Source organism: Scyliorhinus torazame, chromosome 6 (assembly GCF_047496885.1).
Source record: "Scyliorhinus torazame isolate Kashiwa2021f chromosome 6, sScyTor2.1, whole genome shotgun sequence".
NCBI classification, from domain to species: domain Eukaryota; kingdom Metazoa; phylum Chordata; class Chondrichthyes; order Carcharhiniformes; family Scyliorhinidae; genus Scyliorhinus; species Scyliorhinus torazame.
In genome coordinates this window covers 174,349,749-174,374,416 of record NC_092712.1, presented here as the reverse complement: position 1 = coordinate 174,374,416, position 24,668 = coordinate 174,349,749, and the positions used below count along the sequence as shown (strand labels likewise).

Here is a 24,668-nt window from a genome sequence, read left to right as displayed (position 1 = left end):
GAATGGTCCCACAGATGTGAAAACAAAGGTTATTGGGGAGTTTCCGATACCTTCGACACAACGGGAAATAATGCAATTTCTTGGAATCAGTGGATTTGATCGAACATTTGTGCAAAGGTTTTGTAGCGTGATTGCTCCACTGATGGACTTGCTGAAGAAACGTCAAAACTTTCAGTGGACAGCGGACTTTCAACAGGCACTTAATGGTCTGAAAGCTGTGATAACCAATGCTCCTGTGTTGGAGAATTACAAGGGACTCTGTGATCAGATTGAACTAAAGTATCTGACTTCAAAGGGACATGCTGAGACGTATAGAAAGGGATGGATCGTGCAGAGACCTTCTTGTTCAAAGAGACTGTCAATCGAGAGGGATTTCAGTTGGAGGAAGAACAAAAAAGAAATGGCGAGCTTTCTTGGTCTAGAAAACATTGTTTGCTTAAAAAAAGCTAAGTAATCCTTAATAAGCAAATAACAGTGCAAACTACGACTCCATTCGCGCAAGGACCTGCCTTACCACCCTCTACTCTAGGCTACCCTAGCGCCCCCCGCCCTCCCCCGCGCTGACAATGAATTCTCCGCGAAGAAGTCAATGAATGGCTGTCTCCTCCGGGCGAACCCCGATAGTGAACCTCTCAAGGCGAACTTAACCTTTTCTAGACCAAGAAAGCGCGCCATGTCCGATAGCCATGCTTCGGTCTTCGGGGCTTTGAGACCCTCCATGCCAACAGATCTCGTCGCCGGGCTACCAGGGAAGCAAAGGCCAAGACATCGGCCTCCTTCTCCTCTGGACTCCCGGGTCCTCCGACACCCCAAAGATTGCCACCTCAGGACTCATTACCACCCCAGTTTTCAAAACCCGGGACATGATGTCCGCGAATCCCTGCCAGTACCCCGAGTCAAGGGCACGACCAGGACATGTGCACGTGATTAGCCGGCCCACCGGCGCATCTGGCACACCTGTCCTCCAGGCCGGAAAAATTACTCATCCGGGCCACCGTCATGTGGGCCCGGTGTGCGGTTGTGTTTATTCTGCCCAGAGCTTCTGCCCAAATACCGTCCTCCATCTCCCCCCCGAGCACCTCTTCCCACTTAAGCTTCAGGTCAAGTCTGTGTATCCTCTGCTCCCATTAGTTCTTTGTAAATATCTGAGACTCTACCCTCACCTACCTCTCCCCTAGAAACTACTCTGTCCTGCCTCCCCTTTGGCAGGAGGCGTGGGAAGGACGGCACCAGTCTGCGCACAAAATCCCGCACCTGTAAGTATCTAAAGTCATTCCCTCTCGCCAGCCCAAACTTCTCCTCCAACGCCCTCATGCTCAGAAAGCGCCCTTCCAGGAACAGATCACCCACCCTCACAATCCCCGCCCTCCGCCACAGTCGATACCCACCATCCATGTTTCCCGGGGCAAATCGGTGATTGCCGCAGGTTGGGGTCCACACCGATTCTCTCACTTCCCCTATATGCCTCCTCCACTGGCCCCAGATCCACAAAGCCGCCACCCACTATACGGCTGGTGGAGTACCGCGCCGGCGGGTGGCAGAGGCACCGTAACCAGGGCAGCCAAACTGGTGCCCCCGCACGATGCAGCCTCCATCCTCTCCCAGACCGGTCGTGCCCACCATCCATTTCCTTAGCATCGCCATGTTGGCCGCCCAGTAGTAGTTGCTAAAGTTCGGCAACGCCAGCCCCTCCTCCCCTCTGCTCCTTTCGAGCATCACCTTCCACACCCGCGGGGACTTCCCCGCCCAGACAAATCCCAGGATAATTTTATTCAGCCTCTTAAAGGACCTCGTGATGAAAATGGGGGACACTGAAATGTGAACAAGAATCTTGGGAGAATCATCATCTTGACAGTCTGCACCCTCCCCGCTAGTGACAGCGGGAGCGCATCCCAACTCCGAACCTCCTCCCTCACTCGTTCCACCAATCGGGACATGTTGAGCTTATGCAACCTGCCCCAGTCCCGTGCCACCTGTATCCCCAAATATCTAAAGCTTTCTCCTACCAGCCTGAACGGCAACCCCTTCAGCCTTCTCTCCTGCCCCCTCGCCTGAATTACAAACAACTCGCTCTTAGCCATATTCAATTTATATCCTGAAAACCGGCCCAATTCCCTCAGCATTTCCATGATGCCGTCCATCCCCGCCATTGGGTCCGCTACGTATAACAAGTCATCCGCATATAACGAGACTTTATGTTCCACTCCCCCCTGGACCAGCCCTTTCCAGTCCTGTGAAGCTCTCAGAGCAATTGCCAGCGGCTCTATGGCCAGCGCGAAGAGCAGTGGGGAGAGAGGGCAACCCTGTCTTGTCCCGCGGTGTAGTCTGAAGTAATCTGATGTCGTCCTGTTCGTCCTTACACTCGCCTCTGGGGCCTGGTAGAACAGCCTAACCCAGTCAATGAACCCCTCTCCGAACCCAAACATTCCCAAGCACATCCCACTGATAGTCCCACTCGACCCGGTCGAAAGCCTTTTCCGCATCCATAGCTATCACTATCTCTGCCTTCCTGCTCTCCGGGATCACATTAAGCAGCCTTCTTAGATTGGCCGCCAGTTGCCTACCCTTTACGAACCCAGTTTGGTCCTCCGCAATTACATCCAGTACACAGTCCTCAATTCTAGTCGCCAGGATCTTGGCCAGTAACTTAGCGTCTGCGTTGATCAAAGAGATTGGCCTATAAGACCCACAGGCCTCCGGCTCTTATCCCGTTTCAGAATAAACAAAATAGTGGCCTGCGACATCGTCGGGGGTAGGACCCCTCTGTCTCTTGCCTCGCTAAAAACCCTGACCAGCACCGGCCCCACTATCTCAGCAAACTTTTTGTAAAACTCCACCGGATACCCATCCGGCCCCGAGGCTTTACCCGACTGCATGACCTTCAGGCCCCCCAGTACCTCTTTGATCCCAACCAGGGCCCCCAGTCCGTCTACCAACCCCCGACTCAATCTTGGGAAGGTCAGTCCGTCCAGGAATCGTTTCATCCCCTCCGGTCCCCTGGGGGGTTTCGAAGTGCATAGCTTACTATAAAAGTCCCTAAACACCTTGTGCAGCCCTGACGGGTCCCCCACCCGATTTCCCTCCCCATCCGCTATCCTTCCTATCTCCCTAGCCGCTTCTCTCTTCCTTAGTTGTTGCGCAAGCATTCTGCTGGCCTTCTCTCCAAGCTCATATATCGCGCTTTTTGCCTTTCTAAGCTGCTCAACAACCTTGCCTGTAGTCAGCATCCTGAACTCGGCCTGCAGCCTCTGTCGTTTCCTGAGAAACTCTGGCCTCGGGGACTCCGCGTAGCTCCTGTCCGTCCGTAAAATTTCCTGAACCAGTCGGTCCGTTTCTGCCCTGTCCCGATGGGCCCAGATTGAGATCAGCTCCCCTCTCACCACTGCCTTCACTGCCTCCCAGAGCACCGCTGCTGATACTTCTCCGGTATCATTTACCTGCAGGTAATACTGCATGCATTTCCTGAGTCTCTCACACACTGCCTCGTCCGCAAGCAATCCAACTTCCAACCTCCATTGTGGGCACTGGAAGCTATCCTTACAAATCCGTAGGTCTACCCAGTGCGGAGCATGGTCCGATATGGTAATTGCCGAATATTCTGCCCCCACCATCCCGGCCAGCAAGTCCCTACTCATGACAAAAAAATCAATTTGGGAATACATCTTATGGGCGTGGGAGTAGTACGAAAACTCCCTCACCGACGGCCGGCTAAATCTCCATGGATCAGCTCCCCCCATTTGCTCCATGAACCCTCTCAGTTCCTTTGCCATCGCTGGCAACCTGCCCGTTTTTGAAGACGGCCGATCCAGGCTCGGGTCCAGGACTGTGTTAAAGTCCCCACCTACGATCAGTTTGCGTGAGTCCAAGTCGGGGATCTTCCCTAGCAACCTCCTGATAAAATCCACATTGTCCCAATTAGGGGCATACACACTGACCAAGACTACTCTCACCCCTTCGAGCTTATCCCTAACCATAACAAGTCTGCCGCCCCCGTCCGCAACTGTACCGTCCGCCTCAAAGTGAACCCTTTTATTAATCAGGATTGCAGCCCCCCTAGTCTTAGTGTCGAGCCCCGAATGAAAGACCTGACTAACCCAGCCCTTCCTCAACCTAACGTGGTCTGCCACTTTCAGGTGGGTCTCCTGCAGCATGACTACGTCCGCCTTCAGAACCCGCAAATGCACGAACACACCCGCCCTCTTCACTGGCCCATTTAGCCCTCTAATATTCCAGGTGATCAGCTTGGTTAGGGGGCACTACTTCGTCGCCACCACCACCAGCCCCCCCCTCCCCCTTTGCCTATCAGCCATCCCCTTTCCTTGGCCAGCCCCCCAGCCATGTGTCACGCTTCCTCTGGCCCGCCTCCTGGCCGGCTGCCATGACCTCCTCACTGTTGCCATGTCCAGTTTCCATCCTCGTCAGCAGATCAACTTCCCCCCCCCCCCCCACACAAGTAACACCATCCTACCACCTAACCCCTGCTCTAGTCTAACTGTATGAATCCCCCCCTCCACCTGGCTTCCATTGACTAGCCCACCCAGCTAGCCTGGTGGCTCCCTGCTTCGGCGCCAACTCATCTCTCACCCATTGTTCCCTGGCTCCCCTCCCCCCCCGGCCCATCCACACCACTTCCCCAAACCAGCCCTGCTTAAACACACACTCTATACAAGTCAAAGACAGCCCCTACAATAATGCAATTTAGATCAAACAGATAGAGATAAGTACCAGGCACTCTCAGCCCTTCCCCTCCACACACAGAAAAAGATTGCAAAAACTCCCCCCGAAACCTCCATCATAACCACACCTTTTTAGCTATTTTCTTTTTCATTTTCCCCCTACCAAACAAGAGACCCCAAAAAGGAAACATTTAGGGAAACCACAAAAAAGAACAAGAAAAACACATCGCAACTAAAATACATCAACCTAAAAAGGTCAAAAAAATGAAAAGAACGGATCCAAGCATGCAGGCATCTCTAAAAGCGAGAGCGGAACAAAATAGACTTAAAAGTTCTACCACGAGTCCAAGAGTCCTCAGCACTTGCTTCTTAACAAAGTCCATTGTCTCCTCGGGTTCCTCGAAATAGTGGTGATGGCTCTCATACGTAACCCACAGTTGCGCCAAAAAAAGCAGCCCGAATTTCACCTTGATCTTGTACAAAATCTCCTTCACCTACCTGTAGCCTCCCCTCCTCCTGGCCACCTCAGTGCTCAGGTCTTGGTCAACACGCAGGGTGCTATTGTCCCAGGTACAGCTGTGTGTGCCCTTGGCCCATTGTAGACCCGCTCCTTGTCCAGGTACCTGTGGAACCGGACCACCATCGCTCGTGCGGAAGCCCCTCGTCGCGGCTGCCTCACTGTATGCGCTGTCCACCACCGGCGGGCATGGGAACGCCTCGTTCCCCAGCAGCTTCTGAAACGTACCCTCCACAAACGCAGCGGCATCCAGCCCCTCAGCCCCCTCCGGGAGGCCAACAATTCTTACATTCTGCCGGCGAGATCTGATGTCCAGCTCCTCCAGCCTTTCCAGGAGCATTGTTTGCTGATCCCTCAGCCTCCGAATCCCCACATCCGCTACCGTTTGACAGTCTGCCTTCTCCTCCACTGCCTTCTCCAGCTTCTGGAGCTTCTCAGCCTGATGATCCAGCCTTTTTTTCCCAATCGGTCCATTGACTTCTGGAGCGGCTCCAAATTATCGCGCTTCAGAGCTAAAAAGCTCTCCTGCATGGCCTGTAGCAGCTGCTCCATTGTAGGCTGGGCTGTCAGCACTTTGCTCTGGACATCGGCCATATTGGTCTCTCTCAAGCCTCCACCATGCCCTTGTTTGACCACTTCTTCTGCTGTTTACGGTCCCTCCGGCTTCTTAAGTCCATACAACTCTGTATGGGTTCAGTGCCTGAGTACCATTGCTTTCCAGTTCCGCGCTCAAAAGCGCAAAAAAGTCGGGGGAAAAGGTCCAAAAGTCCGACCGAAACGGGAGCCACCAAATGTGCAACCTACTCCCTCATAGTCGCCACCGGAAGTCAACAAAATCTATACTTAACCTATCCTGTGTACTCTTCACAATTCAAGGACTCAGTATTTCATCTCCACTATTGCCTGAAATCGTAGCAACAGTGCTTTAAAAATGATCAGACAAGCTGACTTAAGTGCAAACTTACAAATCAAATAATGTTCATATGTTGGCTAAAATGAGTATTGTATTAGGTGACAGTTTCATCCTTTTGCTCAAACTGTCAGCAATGATCAAAAATCACTGCCAATTAAAGACAGAAGTGTACATTCAGTTAGCACCCATCACATGGCTGAGGGCATTCTCAATGAGGTTGACTAACAGCTAACCACCAAATCTGTGCTCCCTTTTCATTACAGTTGCATGATACAATTGGAAATCAGTTCATAAGTTGTTACCACAACTTTAATACACATGCATTACTTTGCATATCAGCAAATAAATGCAGCTGCTGGAAAAACGCAGCCCAGAAAAAAATGGTGGAAAGACTCAGCAAGTCGGCAGCATCTGTGGAAACAGGAAGATAGGGTTGATATCATAGGTATTTAATGACCCTTCAGCAGTTCTGAACAGTGCTGTATTAACAATTATTGGGGTCCTGGGCACAAATGACATTTGGAGCCCCTCCACTTAACCATCCCCAATTCATTAAAAGACAAGTATGAAAAAATGCATGAAAAAATAAGAATGTAGAATTGTGTGTATTGATAAAGAAAACCATATTACAATACTAGATTTAATTGAATTGATCTGGAATCCATTGACTGAAGGGACGGTGGAAGTAACTTGGAAAAGGCAATTTGATATATGCTCAAAAAAGGAAAGGGGGGGGGGGATGCAGGGCTGTCGGGAAAGAGCAGGGAATAATTGGATAACTCTTTGGAGTTGCCAGTGCAGGCAGGTTCAAATGGGTCTCCTTCATGCTACATGGGCGGGTGTCAAAGCAGTTGGGAAACGGTTTGTGCGAATTATGCTGAATTTTACCGGGGGGGCGCGTATCTGCCTGATGTCCTCAACACAGTCCCATAAACCGACAACGGGCAGGACGTGAACCCTGTTGTTCCCGGAGCTGCTGAATATTGCCAGCTTTATATTTTGTTTGTTTTTCACGCCAGCAATTGACACGCGAAATCAGAGCGGGTGCTGGTTGCCGAGCCGGAGGAAGGAGTTGTCTCTGGTTTACCATTACCGGGGGCACCAGCCCTGAACCATCATTCACCCACTCAAATCAATCAGTGAAAACTCAAAAGCACAGCTCCCGGCCTGGCCTGCAATCAGGCCTACCATGCTGGCCTTTGATGAGCAGCACACGGACCACCAGCCGGGTAATCCTTCCGCCTAACAGGAGGAGCCGGTAGTCCGTCCACTCAAGTGTCTCCGGCATTACGGCTCTTGTACTCACACATACTCTTCATTGTCGTGTCGCTCTCCTCCTTCCCGGACATCACCGCAACTGCTCGGGCTCGAGGCGGCGGCCACCAGCGTTCTGACGTCAGCGCGTCCATCCGCCGCTCGCGCATGCTCCGTCTTTCTTCTTTCCCTCACCCAGCGCCGAGCTAACAGCAAGTACCAGCGCCTGTGATGTGATCGAAACTGGTCCGAGACCGGGCCGTACACGGGAAGGGTAGTCAAACAAAATGTGACTGCAAGCCACATCTGGAGATATTAGATGTAGCAACAAACATGGAGAGGCAATGGCGTAGTGATATTGACACTACTAGTAATCTACCCACTTTACTACAGATGGTGAAATTTGAATTCAGTAAAAATCTGGAATTAAAAGTCAAATGATGGCCATGAAGCGATTGTCGTAAAAACCCATCTGGATCACTAATGTCCTTTAGGGAAGGAAATCTGCTGTCCTTGTCTGGTCTGCACCATATGTGACCCCAGACCCACAGCAATGTGGTTGACTCTTAACTGCCCCCTCCAGGGCAATTAGGGATGGGCAATAAAACAGGCAATATCTGTGGAGAGAAGTTCCAGGCCAATAACCTTTGATCAGAACGGTTAGATGTCCGAGCTGTCTGGTTTCTTATTTCAGATTCTTATATCAGTCTTAAGGAAATATTAGCACTGAACAATAACTTGTTGAAAAACACATGCCACATGGCTGTGCCAGCTTTTATTGTCCATCCCTAATTGCCCATGAGAAGGTGGTGAACTACCTTCCTGGACCGTTGAGGTCCATGTAGAAAGTACACACACAAATTGTTAGGAAGGGAGTTCAAGGATTTTGATCCAGCGACAGTGTAGGAACAGCGATATAGTTCCACAGTGAGCTTTGTGCATGAACAGTGGGAGAGACAAGCAGACGGAGTGAAACATAGCCACAGTGAGTTTGATTATCAGGAATTTGAAACAGAGTGGGAATTTGGTGCAGAGTGGGCAGAAGTGCTTTTGCTTTTTCTCCTTTGTTACTTTTTAAATCTTCAGTGAGTGGTCTTGCCCTGCTGCAGTAGTTGGCGCTACAAGGGAGAGAACTGATTGGTACGCAGTGGGTAAGGTCGGTAAGTCACTTATCAGGTGAAAATTTTAAAAGAGAGAGAGCTGAGAGGAACACCTCTTGTAAACGGGCTAAGTTTGAAAAATAATCCAGGAAAGACATCATTGGAAAACAATAAGTTAATTGGCTGGTAAGTAACTACTAATTTGCATTACCTATTCTAAATTGCTTCAGATTAAAGGTTAAAAGAGAAATATTTTACAGATTAGAAAGACTAAAAACCAACTGAAAATTAAAGCAAAACAAATTAAAAGCTAATCAAATAAAAGAGTGATGCAGGCAATGTGTCATAGCTGCATGACGTGGGACCTGGTGGACCCCATTGTGGTTCCTAGTGAACACATCTGTAGCAAGTGTTGGTTGTTTAAGGAACTTCGGCTCAGAGTTGATGAGCCTGAGGCTGAGCTTCAGACGCCACGACACATCAGGAAGAGGGAGAGTTACCTGGACGCTGTGTTTCAAGAAGCAGTCACACCCCTTAGATTAACTACCTTATATTCGGCCCGTGGTCAGGGACAGGAGGTTGCAACTATGTGTGAGCAAGGTACTGGGGAAGATACAGGGATCCAGGAGGTAGGGTTGCAGGAGGCTCAGCCCTTGGCCTTGTCCAACAGCTTTGAGATTCTTGCTCCCTATGTGGATGAGAGTGGGCACTGTGGGGAGGATGAGAAAACTGACCACAGAAATGGGTTACAGGGAACTATTCAAGTGGGGGGAGAGAAAATAAATGTAGCTGTAATTGGAGATACTATAGTTAGGGCCACACATACTGTTCTCTGTGACCAGGTTGTGACCGAAATGTTGTGTTGCTTTTGTAAGGGCCACGAAGAATCCAGCACGAGTTTTAAGGATACAAAGTAATAACATTTATTTACTATAACATATATACATAACAGTAGCAGTAACTTCCCTTGCTACATACTCCTTCCTCCTGGTTCCTGAACTGGCCAGCTTATTCATACTAGGAGTTTACTCGTGGTTTCTCCGCCCCCCTCATTGGGGAAGCTCATACTCCCACAGGATTGTGGGATAGTCATTAGTCCCCAGCCAATGGTAAGTAGGCAGGTTATAACAGTTGCCTACCTAGTGCTCGGGTTTTAATGTCTCACCTGTGCTGCAGAGGAACATTGAGTGTGGGGGGGGGGGGTAAAGATCCAGTTGGCGTGATCCACGTAGGTACTAGTGACATAGGTGGAACAAGGGTAGAGGTTCTGCTGTAAGAATATGAGCAGCTAGGGGCTAAATTCAAAAACAGAACCAAAAAGGTAATCTTTGATTACTTCCTGAGCCATAAGCTAATTGGTAAAAAATTAAAGAGGTAAATGCATGGCTCACAGGTTTGTGTGGGAGAAATAGGTTCAAATTCAGTACTGGAGAAGGAGGGAGCTGTTCCGATGGGCCCGTCTTCACCTGAATCATGTTGGATCCAGAGTCCTGACGAATCGCATTACTAGGCTGTAGATAGGGCTTTAAACTAAATAGTGGGGGGGGGATAGGGTTTAGTTGTACGGAAAGTTAGATCAAGTTAAAGGAGAATGGAGCAGTGCACGCTGATGATTAGGACTTTGAACTAGTTAAAGGGGCCAAGGTCTCAGGAGAGGTTAGTGAAGTTTCGAGAACAAGTAATAGAAAGAAGAGTAGGGAAGGTGCCAGGCATCTAACTTCAGGCACAGCAGATAAGGGGACAACTGTGAGAAGGGGTGCGGCCAAATCAGGACTGAGGGTGTTGTACGTAACACGCAGTATACGGAACAAGGTAAATGAGCTTGTAACGCACATTGAATTTGGTGGGTACGATGTGGGAATCACAGAGACGAGGCTGCAAGGAGATCAGGGCTTAGATCTAAATATCCAAGGATATGTGTCTTATCGTCTAGTTTAGACGTTTAGTTTCGTCTAGTTTAGTTTAGACGGGCAGCATGGTTGGCACAGGCTTGGAGGGCCGAAGGGCCTGTTCCTGTGCTGTTCTTTTCTGTGGTTAGCACAGTCGCTTCACAGCTCCAAGGTCCCAGCTTGGGTCATTGTTTCCCATGCACAACATTCATCCCAAAGAAGAGGAGACATGCTCAGGGGAGAATGAGGCAATCATGGCTGACAAGGGATGTAAAGGACAGCCTAAAAGCAAAAGAAAAAGCATACAATGTGACGAGGGTTAATGGTAAGTCAGAGGATGGGAAGCCTTTAAAAGCAAGCAGAGGACAACTAAAAAAGCAATAAGGGGGGAGAAGATGAATTATGAATACAAGCTCGCTAGTAATACAAAAGAAGATTACAAGAGTTTTTTATGTATAAAAGATATGAGAGGGGCAAGAATGGACATTGGACCACTGGAAAATGAGGCTGGAGAAGTAGTAATGGGGAACAAAGAAATGACAGAGGAACTGAACAGGTAATTTGCATCGGTCTTCATGCTGGAAGACACCAGTGGCATACCAGAATTTCAAGACAGTGAGGGGGCAGAGTTGAGTGTAGTGGACATCACTAAGGAGAAGGTCCTGGGGAAACTGAAAGGTCTGAAGGTGGATAAATCACCTGGACCGGATGGACAACACCCCAAGGTTCTGAAGGAGATAGTTGAGGAGATTGTGGAGGCATTGGTGGTGATCTTTCAGGAATCACTGGAGTCAGGGAAAATCCCAGAGACCTGGAAAATGGCTAATGTAAAACCCCTGTTTAAGAAAGGAGGGAGGCAGAAGACATGAAATTATAGGCCGGTTAATCTGACTTTGGTCATTGGTAAGATATTAGAGTCCATTATTAAGGATGCGATTGCGGAGTACTTGGAAGTTCATGGTAAAATAAGGCAGCATGGTAGCACAGTGGTTAGTATTGTCGCTTCACAGCTCCAGGGTCCCAGGTTCGATTCCTGGCTTGGGTTACTGTCTGTGTGGAGTTTGCACATTCTCCTCGTGTCTACATGGGTTTCGTCCGGGAGCTCCGGTTTCCTCCAACAGTCCAAAGACGTTATGCTAAATTGCCCTTAGTGTCCAAAAGGTTTGGGGGGGGGGTGTTGCTGGGTTACGGGTATGGGGAGTCGTGGGCTTAAGTGGGGTGCTCTTTCCAAGGGCCGATGCAGGCTCGATGGGCCGAATGGTCTCCTGCACTGTAAATTCTATGTTCCATATTCTAGGAGTCAATACGGCTTCATTAAAGGGAGGTTATGCCTGACAAATCTGTTAGAATTCTTTGAGGAGAGCCAGTGGACGTGATCTATTTGAATTTTCAGAAGACCTTTGACAAGGTGCCGTACAGTAGGCTGCTAAATAAGATAAGAGCCCATGCTGTTTGGGGCAAAGTACTGACATGGATAGAGGATTGGCTGACTGGCAGAAGGCAGAGAGTGGGGATGAATGGCTCTTTTTAAAGATGGCAGCCGATGACTAGTGGTTGTCTTCAGGGGTCAGTGTTAGGACCACAACTATTCACAACATACATTAACAATCTGGAAGAAAGACATGAGGGCATTGTTGCTAAGTTTGCAGATGATACAAATATATGTAAAGGGACAGGTCGTGTTGAGGAAGCGGGGAGGTTGCAGAAGGACTTGGACAGGCCAGGAGAGTGGGCAAATAAGGGGCAGATGGAATACAATGTGGAAATGTGTGAGGTTATGCACTTTGGTAGGAAGAATAGAGGCAAAGATTATTTTCTAAATGGGAAAACGCTTCAGAAATCTGAAGCACAAAGGGACTTGGGAGTCTTGGTTCAGGATTTTGTTGTGGTTAACATGAAGGTTCAGTTGGCAGTTAGGAAGGCAAATGCAATGTTAGCGTTCATTGCCAGGACTAAAATACGAGAGCAGGGGTGTACTGCTGAGGCTGTATAACACCCTGGTCAGAACCCATTTGGAGTATTGTGAGCAGTTTAGGCGCCGTATCTAAGGAGGGATGTGATGTCCTTGGAAAGGGTCCAGAGGAGGTTCACAAGAATGATCCCTGGAATGAAGAACTTGTCATATGAGGAGCGGTTGAGGACTCTGGGTCTGTACTCGTTGGAGTTTAGAAGGATGAGGGGGGATCTTATTGAAACTTACAGGATACTGAGGCCGAGATAGAGTGGAAATGGAGAGGATGTTTCCACTAGTGGGACAAACTAGAACCCAAAGCCACAGCCTCAGACTGAAGGGATGATTCTTTAAAACTGAGAGGAGGAGGAATTTCTTTAGCCAGAGGGTGATGAATCTGTGGGACTCTTTGCTGCAGAAGGCTGTGGAGGGCAAATCACTGAGTGTCTTTAAGACAAGAGGTAGACAGGTTCTTGATTAATAAGGGCATCAGGGCTTATGAGGAGAAGGCAGGAGAATGGGGATCAGAAACATACCAGCCATGATCCTATATCTTATGATCTAAGTCAGGTTGGTGAGTGGGTTTGAGAAAGCTTTCAGGTGCTGGTGTTCCCATGCATCTGCTGCCCTTGGCCTGCTAGGTAGTAGAAGTTGTAACTTCGGAAGAAGCCTTGGCAAGTTGCTGCAGTGCATCTTATAGATAGTACACATTGCTGCCAATGTGCATTGGTGGTGGAGAGAATGAATGTTTAAGGTGGTGGATGGGGTGCCAATCAAGTGTGCTACTTTGTCCTGGATGATGTCAGGCTTCATGAGTATTGTTGGAGCTGCACTCAAGTGGGAAGTATGTCATCACACTCCTGTTGTCTGCCTTGTAGATGGTCAACAAGCTTTGGGGATTCAGGAGTAGAGTTACTTGCCATGGAATTCCTAGCTTCTGACCTGCTCTTTTAGTCATAGCATCTATATGCCTGGTCCAGTTCAGTTTCTGAACAATGGTATCCTCAGAATGTTGGTAGTGGGGGATTCAGCAATGGTAGTTTTGGAGATGGAAATTGCCCAGCATTTCTGTGGTGCAAATGTTACTTAACAATAACATCCCATTCCTCAATGTTGTCCAGATCTTGTTGCATATGGTCACAGACTACTTCAGCATCTAAAGAGTCATGAAGGGTGCTGAACATTGTGCAATCATCAGCAAACATCCCCACTTCTAACCTTATGCTGGAAGGAAGATCATTGATGAAGCAGCTGACAATGTTTGGGCCGAGGACACAACCCTGCAGCCATGTTGTAGGACTGAGATGATTGACCTCTGTCATAATCCCTACAAGGCCCATGGGGAAACCATTATCAACCTCCCCGAGTATGAGATTGCCGGGTAGCAGCGTAGGCCCACCCAGCTGGGGCTCGTTAAATTGAGCATAAAAGCTTGCCCGAACAGGAATTTGTAGTTGGTTGTCCCAGTGGGGATTGTGGTTGTATATAGTTACTGCCATGTGCAGCTTTATGTTAAAAGTAAAATGAATCTTGTCCTTCCTACTGCTGGCTTCCTTGGTCATTAAACTGGCAATGAGGAAAAAGGAGACAACGGACTTGTTTTTCAAGGCACCCAGCCATCCCAGACGTGCAACAACGTGAGGACATATGGTTTAGAAATGCTGCTCTTTGGTAAGCCAAAGGCCTTAGACACTGGCCTGGAAGATTGGGGCCAATACGCAAAACATGTGAGGTACTTCTTTCAGGCCAATGGTATCTTGGGGGAAGACCGTTACAAAGTAACTCTGACAGCCTGCGGGATCCCAACCTTTGGGATTATAAAGAGCCTTGGCTACCCAGCTGCAACAGACTCCAAATCATAAGATAAGTTGGTTGCACTGGTGGCTGAACACTATGATCGGATTCTTCTGTTATAATGCAACGTTACAGGTTCAACACGGCAATGCAATCTCCGGTGAGTCGGTAACTGACTTTTTGACGTGCCTCAGGTAGTTAACAGAGAACTGAGAGTTCAGGCGGACCCTCACGGAAATGTTGAGGGATACGCTTGTTTGTGGGATAAATAACCCAGCAACACAAAGGAAGCTGTTGCCGAAGCCCACGTTAGACTTAAAAGGGGCCATTGAGTTGTCATTATCCCACAAAAATGTGGAGAAAGGGATATAAGAGCTTCGGGAGCCCAAAGACTAGGGTTCAAAGTTTAACCCAACCTCCATATCGGATTCCCACATCACAGGGCAGTGCCAGAATGACCAGATCACCTCCCAAGAAATTGTCACTTTAATAAAGGTATATCTCACAATGTCTCAGATACTTCCACTCTGATGCAGAATTCCAAAAGGGGGTTTAGGAACTAACTGATTCATAAAACAAAGACTCAAACTCACCATAACCTCTCATTATAAATACACAACCCCAACACCTTTAACCTTTCATCTTTTAGACCTCACAGACAATCTGTCTCTAATAACCTTCCCCTGTTTAATTAACCCTGGCCTCTCACACACACAGTTTTCTTTAACCAAGCTGAAAACATATCATAAAAAGATAATATCATCACACTGGGACAAGCAGATACTTCAGGCTAAGATGCAGACACAGGTTGGAGCCTCTACCACTGAGTACAAGAGTCACAGCCACTGTCTAAACAAAGAACAATACAGCATAGGAACAGGCCCTTCGGTTCTCCAAGCCTGTACCAGTCATGATAGCATCCTTGGCCAAAACCCTCAACACTTCCTATTGCTGTATCCTTCTGTACCCATCCTATCCATGTATTTGTCAAGATGCCTTTTGAATGTTGTTAATGTATCTGCTTCCACAACCTCCCCTAGCAACGCGTTCCAGGCACTCACCACCCTCTGTGTAAAAAACCTGCCTCGCACATCTCTAAACCTTGCCCCAAGGGCTTTAAACCTATGCCTCCTGGTGACTGACCTCTCCACCCTGGGAAAGAGTGCCTGCCCATCCACTCTATCCATGCCCCTCATAATCTTGTAGACCTCTATCAGGTCACCCCTCAACCTCCGTCATTCTAATGAAAATAGTCCAAGTCTATTCAGTCTCTCCGCATAGCTAAAACCCTCCAGACCAGGCAACATCCTGGTAAACCTTCTCTGCACTCTCTCCAAAGCCTCCACATCCTTCCGGTAGTGTGGCGACCAGAATTTTGCGCAATATTCCAAGTCAGACCAGCTACAGTTTCCTCCAAGTCCCAGGTTGATGGCCCACATTCTGTCTCTTCCATGGTTTTTGTCTCACTGACAATCTTCCAGTCTCTGTCGGCAGCCTCACTTATGACCTTTCATTACATGACCAGGTGGCTGCCACTCAGGCAACGGCACATAACGAACATAAAATTCATGTTCACTTGTCTTACCCCAAAAGAAAGCATGTTTTTGAAAAACCTTGAAATTTCAGTGCCGCCTGATCACAAAGGAGACTTAATTTTACTTCGAAATTGGATCTTTCACGATAAATTCACAAGAGTTGGCATGTCTAAAAAAAAATCAATGTGAACATAAGACGAAAGAGTATAATTTTCCTACCAAAAACACTTAATAATGCAGTGTTAACAACTGCCTGGAAAAAGATAGGAATTAGATTTATGATCTCAAAGAGCTAGATTGCAAAACCTATTAAGTAAATAGAAGTTATTTCCCTGATAACACAAAGTTACATTGTAAATCAAAGGGACCCATGAACAGTGGCAGGACCGAACTTAAAAGGAACTCACTTTGGTTGAAAATTAGTCCTATTCTGATGCATATCAGGTTAAAGCAAAGTTCCATGGGCTGGATTCTCCGCCGGGGGAATGCTTCGTTTTGCCGACAGCCGGGGGTTTCCTGACGATGTGGGGCTACCCCACAATGGGAAACCCCATTGACCAGCCGGCGTAACGGAGCATCCCACCGGCGGGGTGAAACAGAAATTTGGCAGGGCGGAGAATCCAGCCCCATATATTTATTTTGCTATCTGGGTTTCAAAATTTGGGCCTGAATTTTGTTGGAGCTTCTCCCACTCGATTAGTAAATTCAGCTAAAACTTTGTTCAACTTAAGTTACAGCAAAGAAACAAGACAAATTCCCAGGAAATCCACTCTCCTCCTCCTCTTCATCACCATAAGTACAAATGTCACTTAATAAGAATAGAAAATGCTCCAAATTCCCAGCAAGTCAGGCAGCATTTGTGGAGAGAAACAGTTAACATTTCAGGTCAGTGATGGCCTTTCGTCTGTTCTGATACCATATAGAAAAACTGATATATTCCAGCTATTAAATGCAATCCAAAATCTTGGTACCGCATGCAAGTTCACCTTATATTTATGTCTGCATAAAGTATTTCTTCTGTTATATTGAATGTAACTGTCAAATGATACACACATCAAAGAGTGTTCCAGAACTTCACATAGAGTGAAATCGATCCTCTCCACTTTGTGAAAATACTGTTCATGAGCCAAAGGCCACAAGCGGGTGAAGCAGACTGCAAAACTTTCAATATCTGATATACTTTATGTTGTTAAAAGATTGCAGGAACATTAGACACAAGTGCATGTGTATTGACAATGTTTACTTCATGCAGGGTATCATGTTTAGATATGTTTTCATCCTTTTGGAAATTAACTATGGCTGGGATTTTCCACTCATGGCGATAAGGTGGAAAATATTGCGACATCATTGATGCGCAATCAATTACACTCAAGACGAAGTGATTTCATAACTGAAGGCTTTAATCTACTAGAACTCTTTCCCCAGCAGCTTCGATACAGAAAGTGAAGGCTGCTGGGACAGCACCATCTCTTAAACTTCGCCTTCAGGGCGGAGCTACGTAATACAGCCAATGGTAGACTCCTGGGTCTAACCAAAGGTCATCAGCCTCTTAGGTACCGCAATACCTGGTACTACCACATTCACCCCCTGTTAAAAAAGAGCCCGGCGGAGGTGGTGGCCAGCGTTAATAGTCCCTTTAGCATGGTATGACCAGGTATGGAGGTACTGTGAAGTCGAGGATATTTACAAAGTGTTCACAGTGCAACAATCAGTCGATCGGGTGGCCTGGTCGTCCTGGAGCGTCTGGGTTTCGGCGGTGATTCTGATGGGGGTCCCGGCGGTTGCGACTCCGGAAGCGTGGTGTCGTCCTCCCTGGCAGCTTCGTCGCCCCTAGGTGGCGCTGTGGGGGCAAAAGGTTGACATGGGGGGGGCGCCTGTAGGGCGCATTGGTGGGTGATCGGGCCTAGGCAGGAGCGGCAGGAGTACTGACCCTCCAGTGAGGGGCTGTGGGGGAGGTGGGGGCAATGGTTTGGGTGCGCGTGGGGTTCCGGCGGGCGCCACGTCCCGAAGGGAGACTGTGTCTTGCCGGTCGTCAGGGAACGCTACATAGGCGTACTGGGGGTTAGCGTGCAGCAGGTGAACCCTCTCGACCAACGGGTCCCACTTGTGCGCCCACACGTGCTTACAAAGCAGGATGGATCCGGGTGTCGCTAGCCAGGTTGGGAGCAAGGTCCCGGAGGAGGACTTCCTGGGGAAAACAAGGAGACGTTCATGAGGCATCTGATTTGTGGTTGTACAGAGCAGCGACCGGATGGCATGGAGGGCCATCGGGAGGACCTCTTACCAGCGGGAGACCGGGAGATTCCTGGACCCCAGGGCCAGTTCCCTCTCTACCTGCCCGTTTCCCCGGGGGTTGTAACTGGTCGTCCTGCTCGAGGCGATGCCCTTGCTGAGCAGGAATTGACGCAGTTCGTCGCTCATAAAGGAGGACCCCCTATCATTGTGTATGTACGCGGGGAAATCGAACAGTGTAAAGATACCCGGGAGGGCCTTGATGTCGGTGGTTGCGGTCATGTCGGGGCAGGGGATGGCGAATGGGAACCGGGAGTACTCGTCAATCACGTTCAGGAAATACGTGTTACGGTCGGTGGAGGGGAGGGGGCCTTTGAAATCCATGCTGAGGCGTTCAAAGGGACGGGAAGCCTTTATCAGGTGCGCCCTCTCTGGCTGGTAGAAGTGCGGTTTGCACTCCGCGCAGATTTGTTCAGTCCCTAGTGACTGACCTGACCTCCTCGATGGAGTAGGGCAGGTTACGGGTCTTGCTTGACAAAATGGAAAAAGCAAGTGACCCCCGGGTGGCAGAGGTCCTCGTGGAGGGATCGGAGGCGGTCCACTTGTGCAGTGGCACAAGTGCCACGGGACAGGGCATCAGGAGGCTCGTTTAGCTTCCCCGGACGGTACAAGATCTCGTAGTTGAAGGTGGAGAGTTCTATCCTCCACCACAAGATCTTGTCATTTTTAATCTTGCCCCGCTGTGCATTATCGAACATGAAGGCAACCGACCGTTGGTCCGTGAGGAGAGTGAATCACCTGCCGGCCAGGTAATGCCTCCAATGTCTCACAGCTTCAACTGTGGCTTGTGCCTCTTTTTCGACCGAGGAATGGCGAATTTCGGAAGCACGGAGAGTACGGGAGAAGAAAGCCACGGGCCTGCCCGCTTGGTTGAGGGTGGCCGCCAGAGCGACGTCGGACGCATCACTTTCGACCTGGAAGGGGAGGGACTCGTCGATGGAGCGCATCATGGCCTTTGCAATGTCTGCTTTGATGCGGCTGAAGGCCTGGCGGGCCTCCGTCGACAGGGGGAAGGTTGTGGACTGGATCAGGGGTCGGGCTTTGTCTGCGTAATTGGGGACCCACTGCACATAATAGCTGAAGAACCCGAGGCAGCGCTTCAGGACCTTGGAGCAGTGAGGGAGGGGGAACTCCATAAGGGGGCGCATGCGCTCAGGGTCGGGGCCTATGATTCCACTTCACACTACGTAGCCAAGAATGGCTAGACGGTCGGTGCTAAACACGCATTTATCCTTATTGTATGTCAGATTAAGGATTTTCGCGGTCTGGAGAAATTTGTGGAGGTTGGTGTCGTGGTCCTGCTGGTCATGGACGCAGATGGTGACGTTATCCAGATACGGGAACGTTGTGCGTAAGCCGTACCGGTCAACCATTCGGTCCATCTCTCGCTGGAAGACCGAGACCCCATTAATGACACCAAAAGGGACTCTTAAGAATTGATAGAGCCGCCCATCTGCTTCGGAGGCAGTGTACTTGCGGTCACTAGTGCGGATGGGGTAGCTGGTGGTAGGCGGACTTGAGGTCCACCGTGGAGAAGACCTTGTATTGTGCGATCCTGTTTACCAGGTCGGCTATACGGGGGAGAGGGTACGTGTCCAGCTGCGTAAACCTGTTGATGGTCTGGCTGTAGTCAATGACCATCCTATGCTTCTCCCCGGTCTTTACCACCACTACTTGAGCTCTCCAGGGACTGTTGCTCGCTTCGATGACCCCTTCCCCCAGCAGCCTTTGGACCTCTGACCTGATGAAGGTCCGGTCCTGGGCACTGTACCGTCTGCTCCTGATGGCGACGGGTTTACAATCCGGGGTGAGGTTCGCAAACAGGGAAGGCGGGTCGACCTTACGGGTCGCAAGGCCGCAGACAGCAAGGGGAGGTATCGGGCCGCCAAATTTAAAAGTCAGGTTTTGCAAATGGCATTGGAAGTCCAGCCCCAGGAGGGTAGCCGCGCAGAGGTGCGGCAGGACATACAGGCAGAAATTGTTCAATTTCCTGCCTTGGACAGTGAGGTTCGCTAGGCAGAACCCCTGTATCTCCACCGAGTGTGACCCGGAGGCCAGGGAGATCCTTTGATTTACAGGGTGGGTTACAAGTGAACAGCGCCTTACCGTGTCAGGGTGAACAAAGCTTTCCGTGCTCCCAGAGTCAATCAGGCAAGACGTCTCGTGGCCGTTGATGAGGACAGTCGTTGTAGCTGTTGCGAGTGTCCGGGGTCGACTTTGGTCCAGTGTCACCGAGGCCAGATGAAGCAATTGCGAGTTCTGGTCGGGCAGCATGTAGTCGGCCGTGCTGGGGGCCTGGGGCCCCATCCAAGATGGTGTCGCACATGGTGTCCGGGGATGAACAAGTTGGCAGCGGCGATGGACAAAATGTCGGCGCCCACCCGTCCAGCGTGGAGTCCGGGGGGCAAAATGGCTGCACCCGTGGATCGACGTGGCCCTAGGATATGGGGGTGGCGGTGAGCGCTGGCCGGTCGGGGCCTGAAGGGGGGGTTGCCGCGGTGGTCCATAGTCGCTGGAGACCGCGACCACGGCATGGGCCTGGCAGACCCCCACAAAGTGGCCCTTCTTGCCGCACCCTTTGCAGGCGGCGGTGCGGGCCGGGCAGCGCGGGCGGGGATGATTCGCCTGTCCGCAGAAGAAACAGCGGTGCCCGGCGGCGTTAGCGGGTCGTCTCATAGCACAGGCCTGCGGGGTCAGGGGGAAGTTCTGTGGGGCTGCCGCTGTGGGGTGCCACACAGCCCAGGGGGCCGCCGCGCGATCGGGTGCAAAAGACTGTGCGTTTTTGTAGGCAACGTCCATGGACCCTGCCAGGGCCCGTGCCTCACTAAGTCCCAGAGTGTCCCTTTCCAGGAGTCTTCGGCGGATATCTGGTGAGCTTATACCTGCTACGAAAGCATCCCTGATTAAAAGTTCTGTGTGCTCGCTCCCCGAAACTTGCGGGCAGCCACAGTTTCGGCCCAGCCCCAGTAACGCCCAGTAGAAATCTTCCACCGTTTCCTCGGGGCTTTGCCGCCCAGTCGCAAGCAGGTGACGAGCGTAGACCTGGTTTACAGGGCGGATATAATGTCCTTCTAGCAGTTCAATAGCGGCAGCATAGTTCTCCGCCTCCTCGATAAGGAGGTAGATCCCAGTGCTGACCCGGGAGCGCAGGAGATGCATTTTCTGTCCTTCCGTGGGGGTGCCTACGGCCGTGTCGGGGTAGCCCTTAAAGCACGCCAGCCAGTGTTTAAAAATAGCAGCAGAGTTCTCCGCGTGGGGGCTGAGTTGAAGGCACTCCGGTTTCATTCGGAGATCCATCCTTCCAGCTTAAGTCTAGTAGATTAAATTGATGCGCAATCAATTACTCTCAAGACGAAGTGATTTCATAACTGAAGGCTTTCACCTACTAGAACTCTTTCCCCAGCAGCTTCGATACAGAAAGTGAAGGCTGCTGGGATGGCACCGTTTCTTATACTCCGCCTGTCAGGGCGGAGCTACGTACAACAGCCAATGGTAGACTCCTGGGTCTAACCAATGGTCATCAGCCTCTTAGGTACCGCAATACCTGGTACTACCACAATCATAAAGATTCATTTTACGTCGGTGGGAAAACAAGGTTCTGTTGTCCGCTCTGGACTTTGATACTGGAGCGCACTTCCCAACAGGCAATATCGGGAAAGCTAGCTGAACCCATTTAAATTTTATGAATACTCAAGCCTGCTTGCTGGGAACATCGCCCTACTCTGGATCAAGAGGCCACGTCAGTGTCTAATTACGCCGACACAATGATATGTAAGCAATGTGCACCAATAACCAGCACTTTGCTTTGGTCGTGACTTTGAGGTTCATCTACCTTTCATCGTGCTGCACTTGCAGCACCTCGACTCAATGCCAATCTTCACAGGCAGCACCACATTATTCTCAGGGGAATATCACAGGCAAAGCTCTACCTAGCAGAGCAGCAGTAAAGCTGTGGGAGAGGCCACAGGGCCAGACCTCCATTTCGGAAGGGGTGAAAGTGGACAGCAGTTGTGGAAGGAGCCACAGGGCACGGCCTCCACAGGGGGAGAGATGAAACTGGAAAAAGGTTGTGAAAGGGCCACAGAGCAACATTCCTCCACCAGGAAGGGGCGAAAGTGGACAGAGGAATGTTCCCAATCCTCGAGTCTATTGTTTGTTCTTGCTATTGTATATGTCTCTTCTTTGACTCTGATACTATCTCCAATATCCTTGTATCCATGATTTGACCACAGTTCCCTTTCTACTCTTGTGCCAAATAGGCATTAAACAACTTTTAGAGTTCACCTATTTGTTCCTTGAATGCCTGCCATTGCCTGTCCACTGTCCTTCCTTTCAGCAATGTTTTCCAGTCCATCATAGTCAGCTCATGCCTCATACCATCATAGTTACCTTTATTGAGGTTCAGGACTCTGGTCTCAGAATCAACCACCTCACTATCTACCTTGATAAAGAGTTCTATCATATTATGGTCACTCATCCCCAAGGATTCTCTCACAACTAGATTGCCAAATAATCATTTCACATTGCACAATACCCAGCCCAAGATGGTCTGTTCCCTTGTTGGTTCCTCAATGTATTGGTCCAGAAAACCATCCCATATACACTCCAGAAATTCCTTCTCTATTGCACTGTGACGAATTGACTCACCCAATCTATATGCTGATTAAAGTCACCCATAATCACAGATGTTCCTTTATCACACGCATCTCTGATTTCCTGTCTATTGCTATTCCCAACAATATCACTGCAGTTTGGTGGTCTGTATACCACCACTAAAAATGTTTTTTCCCTTTGGTGATTCTTAACTCAACCCAGACAGATTTCACATCATCTGTGCTAATGTCTCTTTTCATTATTTTTTAAAAAATTTAAAGTACCCAATTCTTTTTTTCCAATTAAGGGGCAATTTAGCGTGGCCAATTCACCTAACCTGCACATCATTGGGTTATGGGGGTGAGACCCACTCAGACACAGGGAGAATGTGCAAACTCCACGCAGAGAGTGACCCGGGACCGGGATCGAACCACGGTCCTCAGCGCTGTAAGGCAGCAGTGCTAACCTCTGCACCACCGTGCTGCCCTATCTCTCTTCATTATTGTATCAATATCTTCTGAATCAACACTGCACCCCCACCACCTTTTCCTCTCTGTCTGTTCTTCCTAAAAACTGAATAGCCCTCAATGTTTAGTTCCCATTCTTGATCACCTTGGAGCCATGTCTCTGCAATCACAACTGTATCATCATATCCCTTTACATCTATCTGCGCAACTAATTCATCCATTTTATTTTGAATGCTCCATGTGTTCAGGTACAAAGACTTAAGCCTATTCCTTTGAACGTTCTTTGTACCATCCCTACTATTTGTTACAGTATCATTATCTGATACAGGCACTTGGTTTCTCTGCCTATTACTTTTCTTATTCTCCTTGCTGTCTTTTTCTCTTGTTCTTGAATCCTTACATAGGTTCCCATTCCCCTGTCATATTAGTTTAAACCCTCCCCAACCTCTCTAGAAGTAGCATCAAGGACATCAGTCCCTGTCCTGCCCAGTTATAACCCATCCAGCTTGTGCAATTTTCACCTTCCCAGTAACTGGTCCCAATGCCCCAGGAATCGGTAACCCTCCCCCTCAAGCCATCTCCTCAGCCGCGTATACATCCGAAGTATTTGCTATTTCTATTCTGACCAGCACATGGCACTGGTAGTAATCCTGAGATCACTACCTTTGAGGTCCGACTTCTCAACTTTCTTCCTAACTCCATATATTCTGCTTTAAGGACCACATCCCTTTTTTTTTTACCTATGTCATTGATACCGATGTGTACCTAGACCACTGGATGTTCACCCTCCCCCTCCACAATGTCCTGTAACTGCTCTGAGACATCCTTGGCACCAGCACCAGTGAGCCAACATATCATCCTGGAGTCTTGTTTGCAGCCACGGCAGCCACATAAATGCCTACCTACTTCCCTTACAATTGAATCCCCTATAACGAGTGATTCCCACACTTTTTACTCACACCCTCTGCAGCAGAACAAACCATGGTGCAACGAATGTAGCTGTTTTTGCTTTACCCTGAGAGGTCATTCCCATCAACAGTATCCAAAACAGTATATCTGTTTTGCATGGTAATGGCTACAGGAGTTTCCTGCATTCTTCGAATCATAGGATTTACAATGCAGTAGGAGGCCAATCGACCCATCGAGTCTACACCGGCCCTTGGAAAGAATACCCTACTTAAGCCCACACATCCACCCTATCCCGGTAACCCAGTAACCCCACCTAACCTTTTTGGACACTAAGGGCAATTTAGCATGGCCAATCGACCTAACCTGCACATCTTTGGACTATGGGAGGAAACCGGAGCACCTGGAGGAAACCCACACAGGTACGGTGAGAACGTGCAGACTCCGCACAAAGAGTGACCCAAGCCGGGAATCAAACCTGGTGCCCTGGAGCTGGGAGGCAACAGTGCTAACCACTGTGCTACATTATCTGCCTAGCTCTTGTGCTCTGCCTGGTGGTCACCCATTCCCTCCTGCCTGTGGAGTCCGAGCCTCCGATGTGACCACTTCTCTATACCTGCTATCCACGATACTCTCCGCCTTGCGGAGGTTCCACAGTGTCCACTCCAGCTCCGAAGCCCAGGAGCTGTAGCTGGAGCCACTTCCTGCACACATGCTGGCCCGGGTACTGGAAGTATTCCCGGCTTCCCATCTGGAGGAAGAGGAGCAAACCAAAGTTTTG

At 49.4% G+C, this 24,668-nt stretch overlaps 1 protein-coding gene across 3 annotated transcripts in view; it reads right to left on the bottom strand.

Moving 5' to 3' along the window:
• Positions 1-7,524, bottom strand: part of phf14 (PHD finger protein 14) — a 362,139-nt gene extending 354,615 nt beyond the window's left edge. For 2 of the 3 annotated variants that reach the window (XM_072509115.1, XM_072509117.1), the window contains exon 1: positions 7,413-7,524. In XM_072509115.1, coding sequence (XP_072365216.1) covers positions 7,413-7,515 — 103 coding nt within the window. In that variant the 5' untranslated portion in view covers positions 7,516-7,524. The remainder of the gene's footprint in view (positions 1-7,412) is intronic. The other variant, XM_072509116.1, reaches the window with a different exon arrangement.
• Between the last annotated feature and the right edge of the window lie 17,144 nt (positions 7,525-24,668).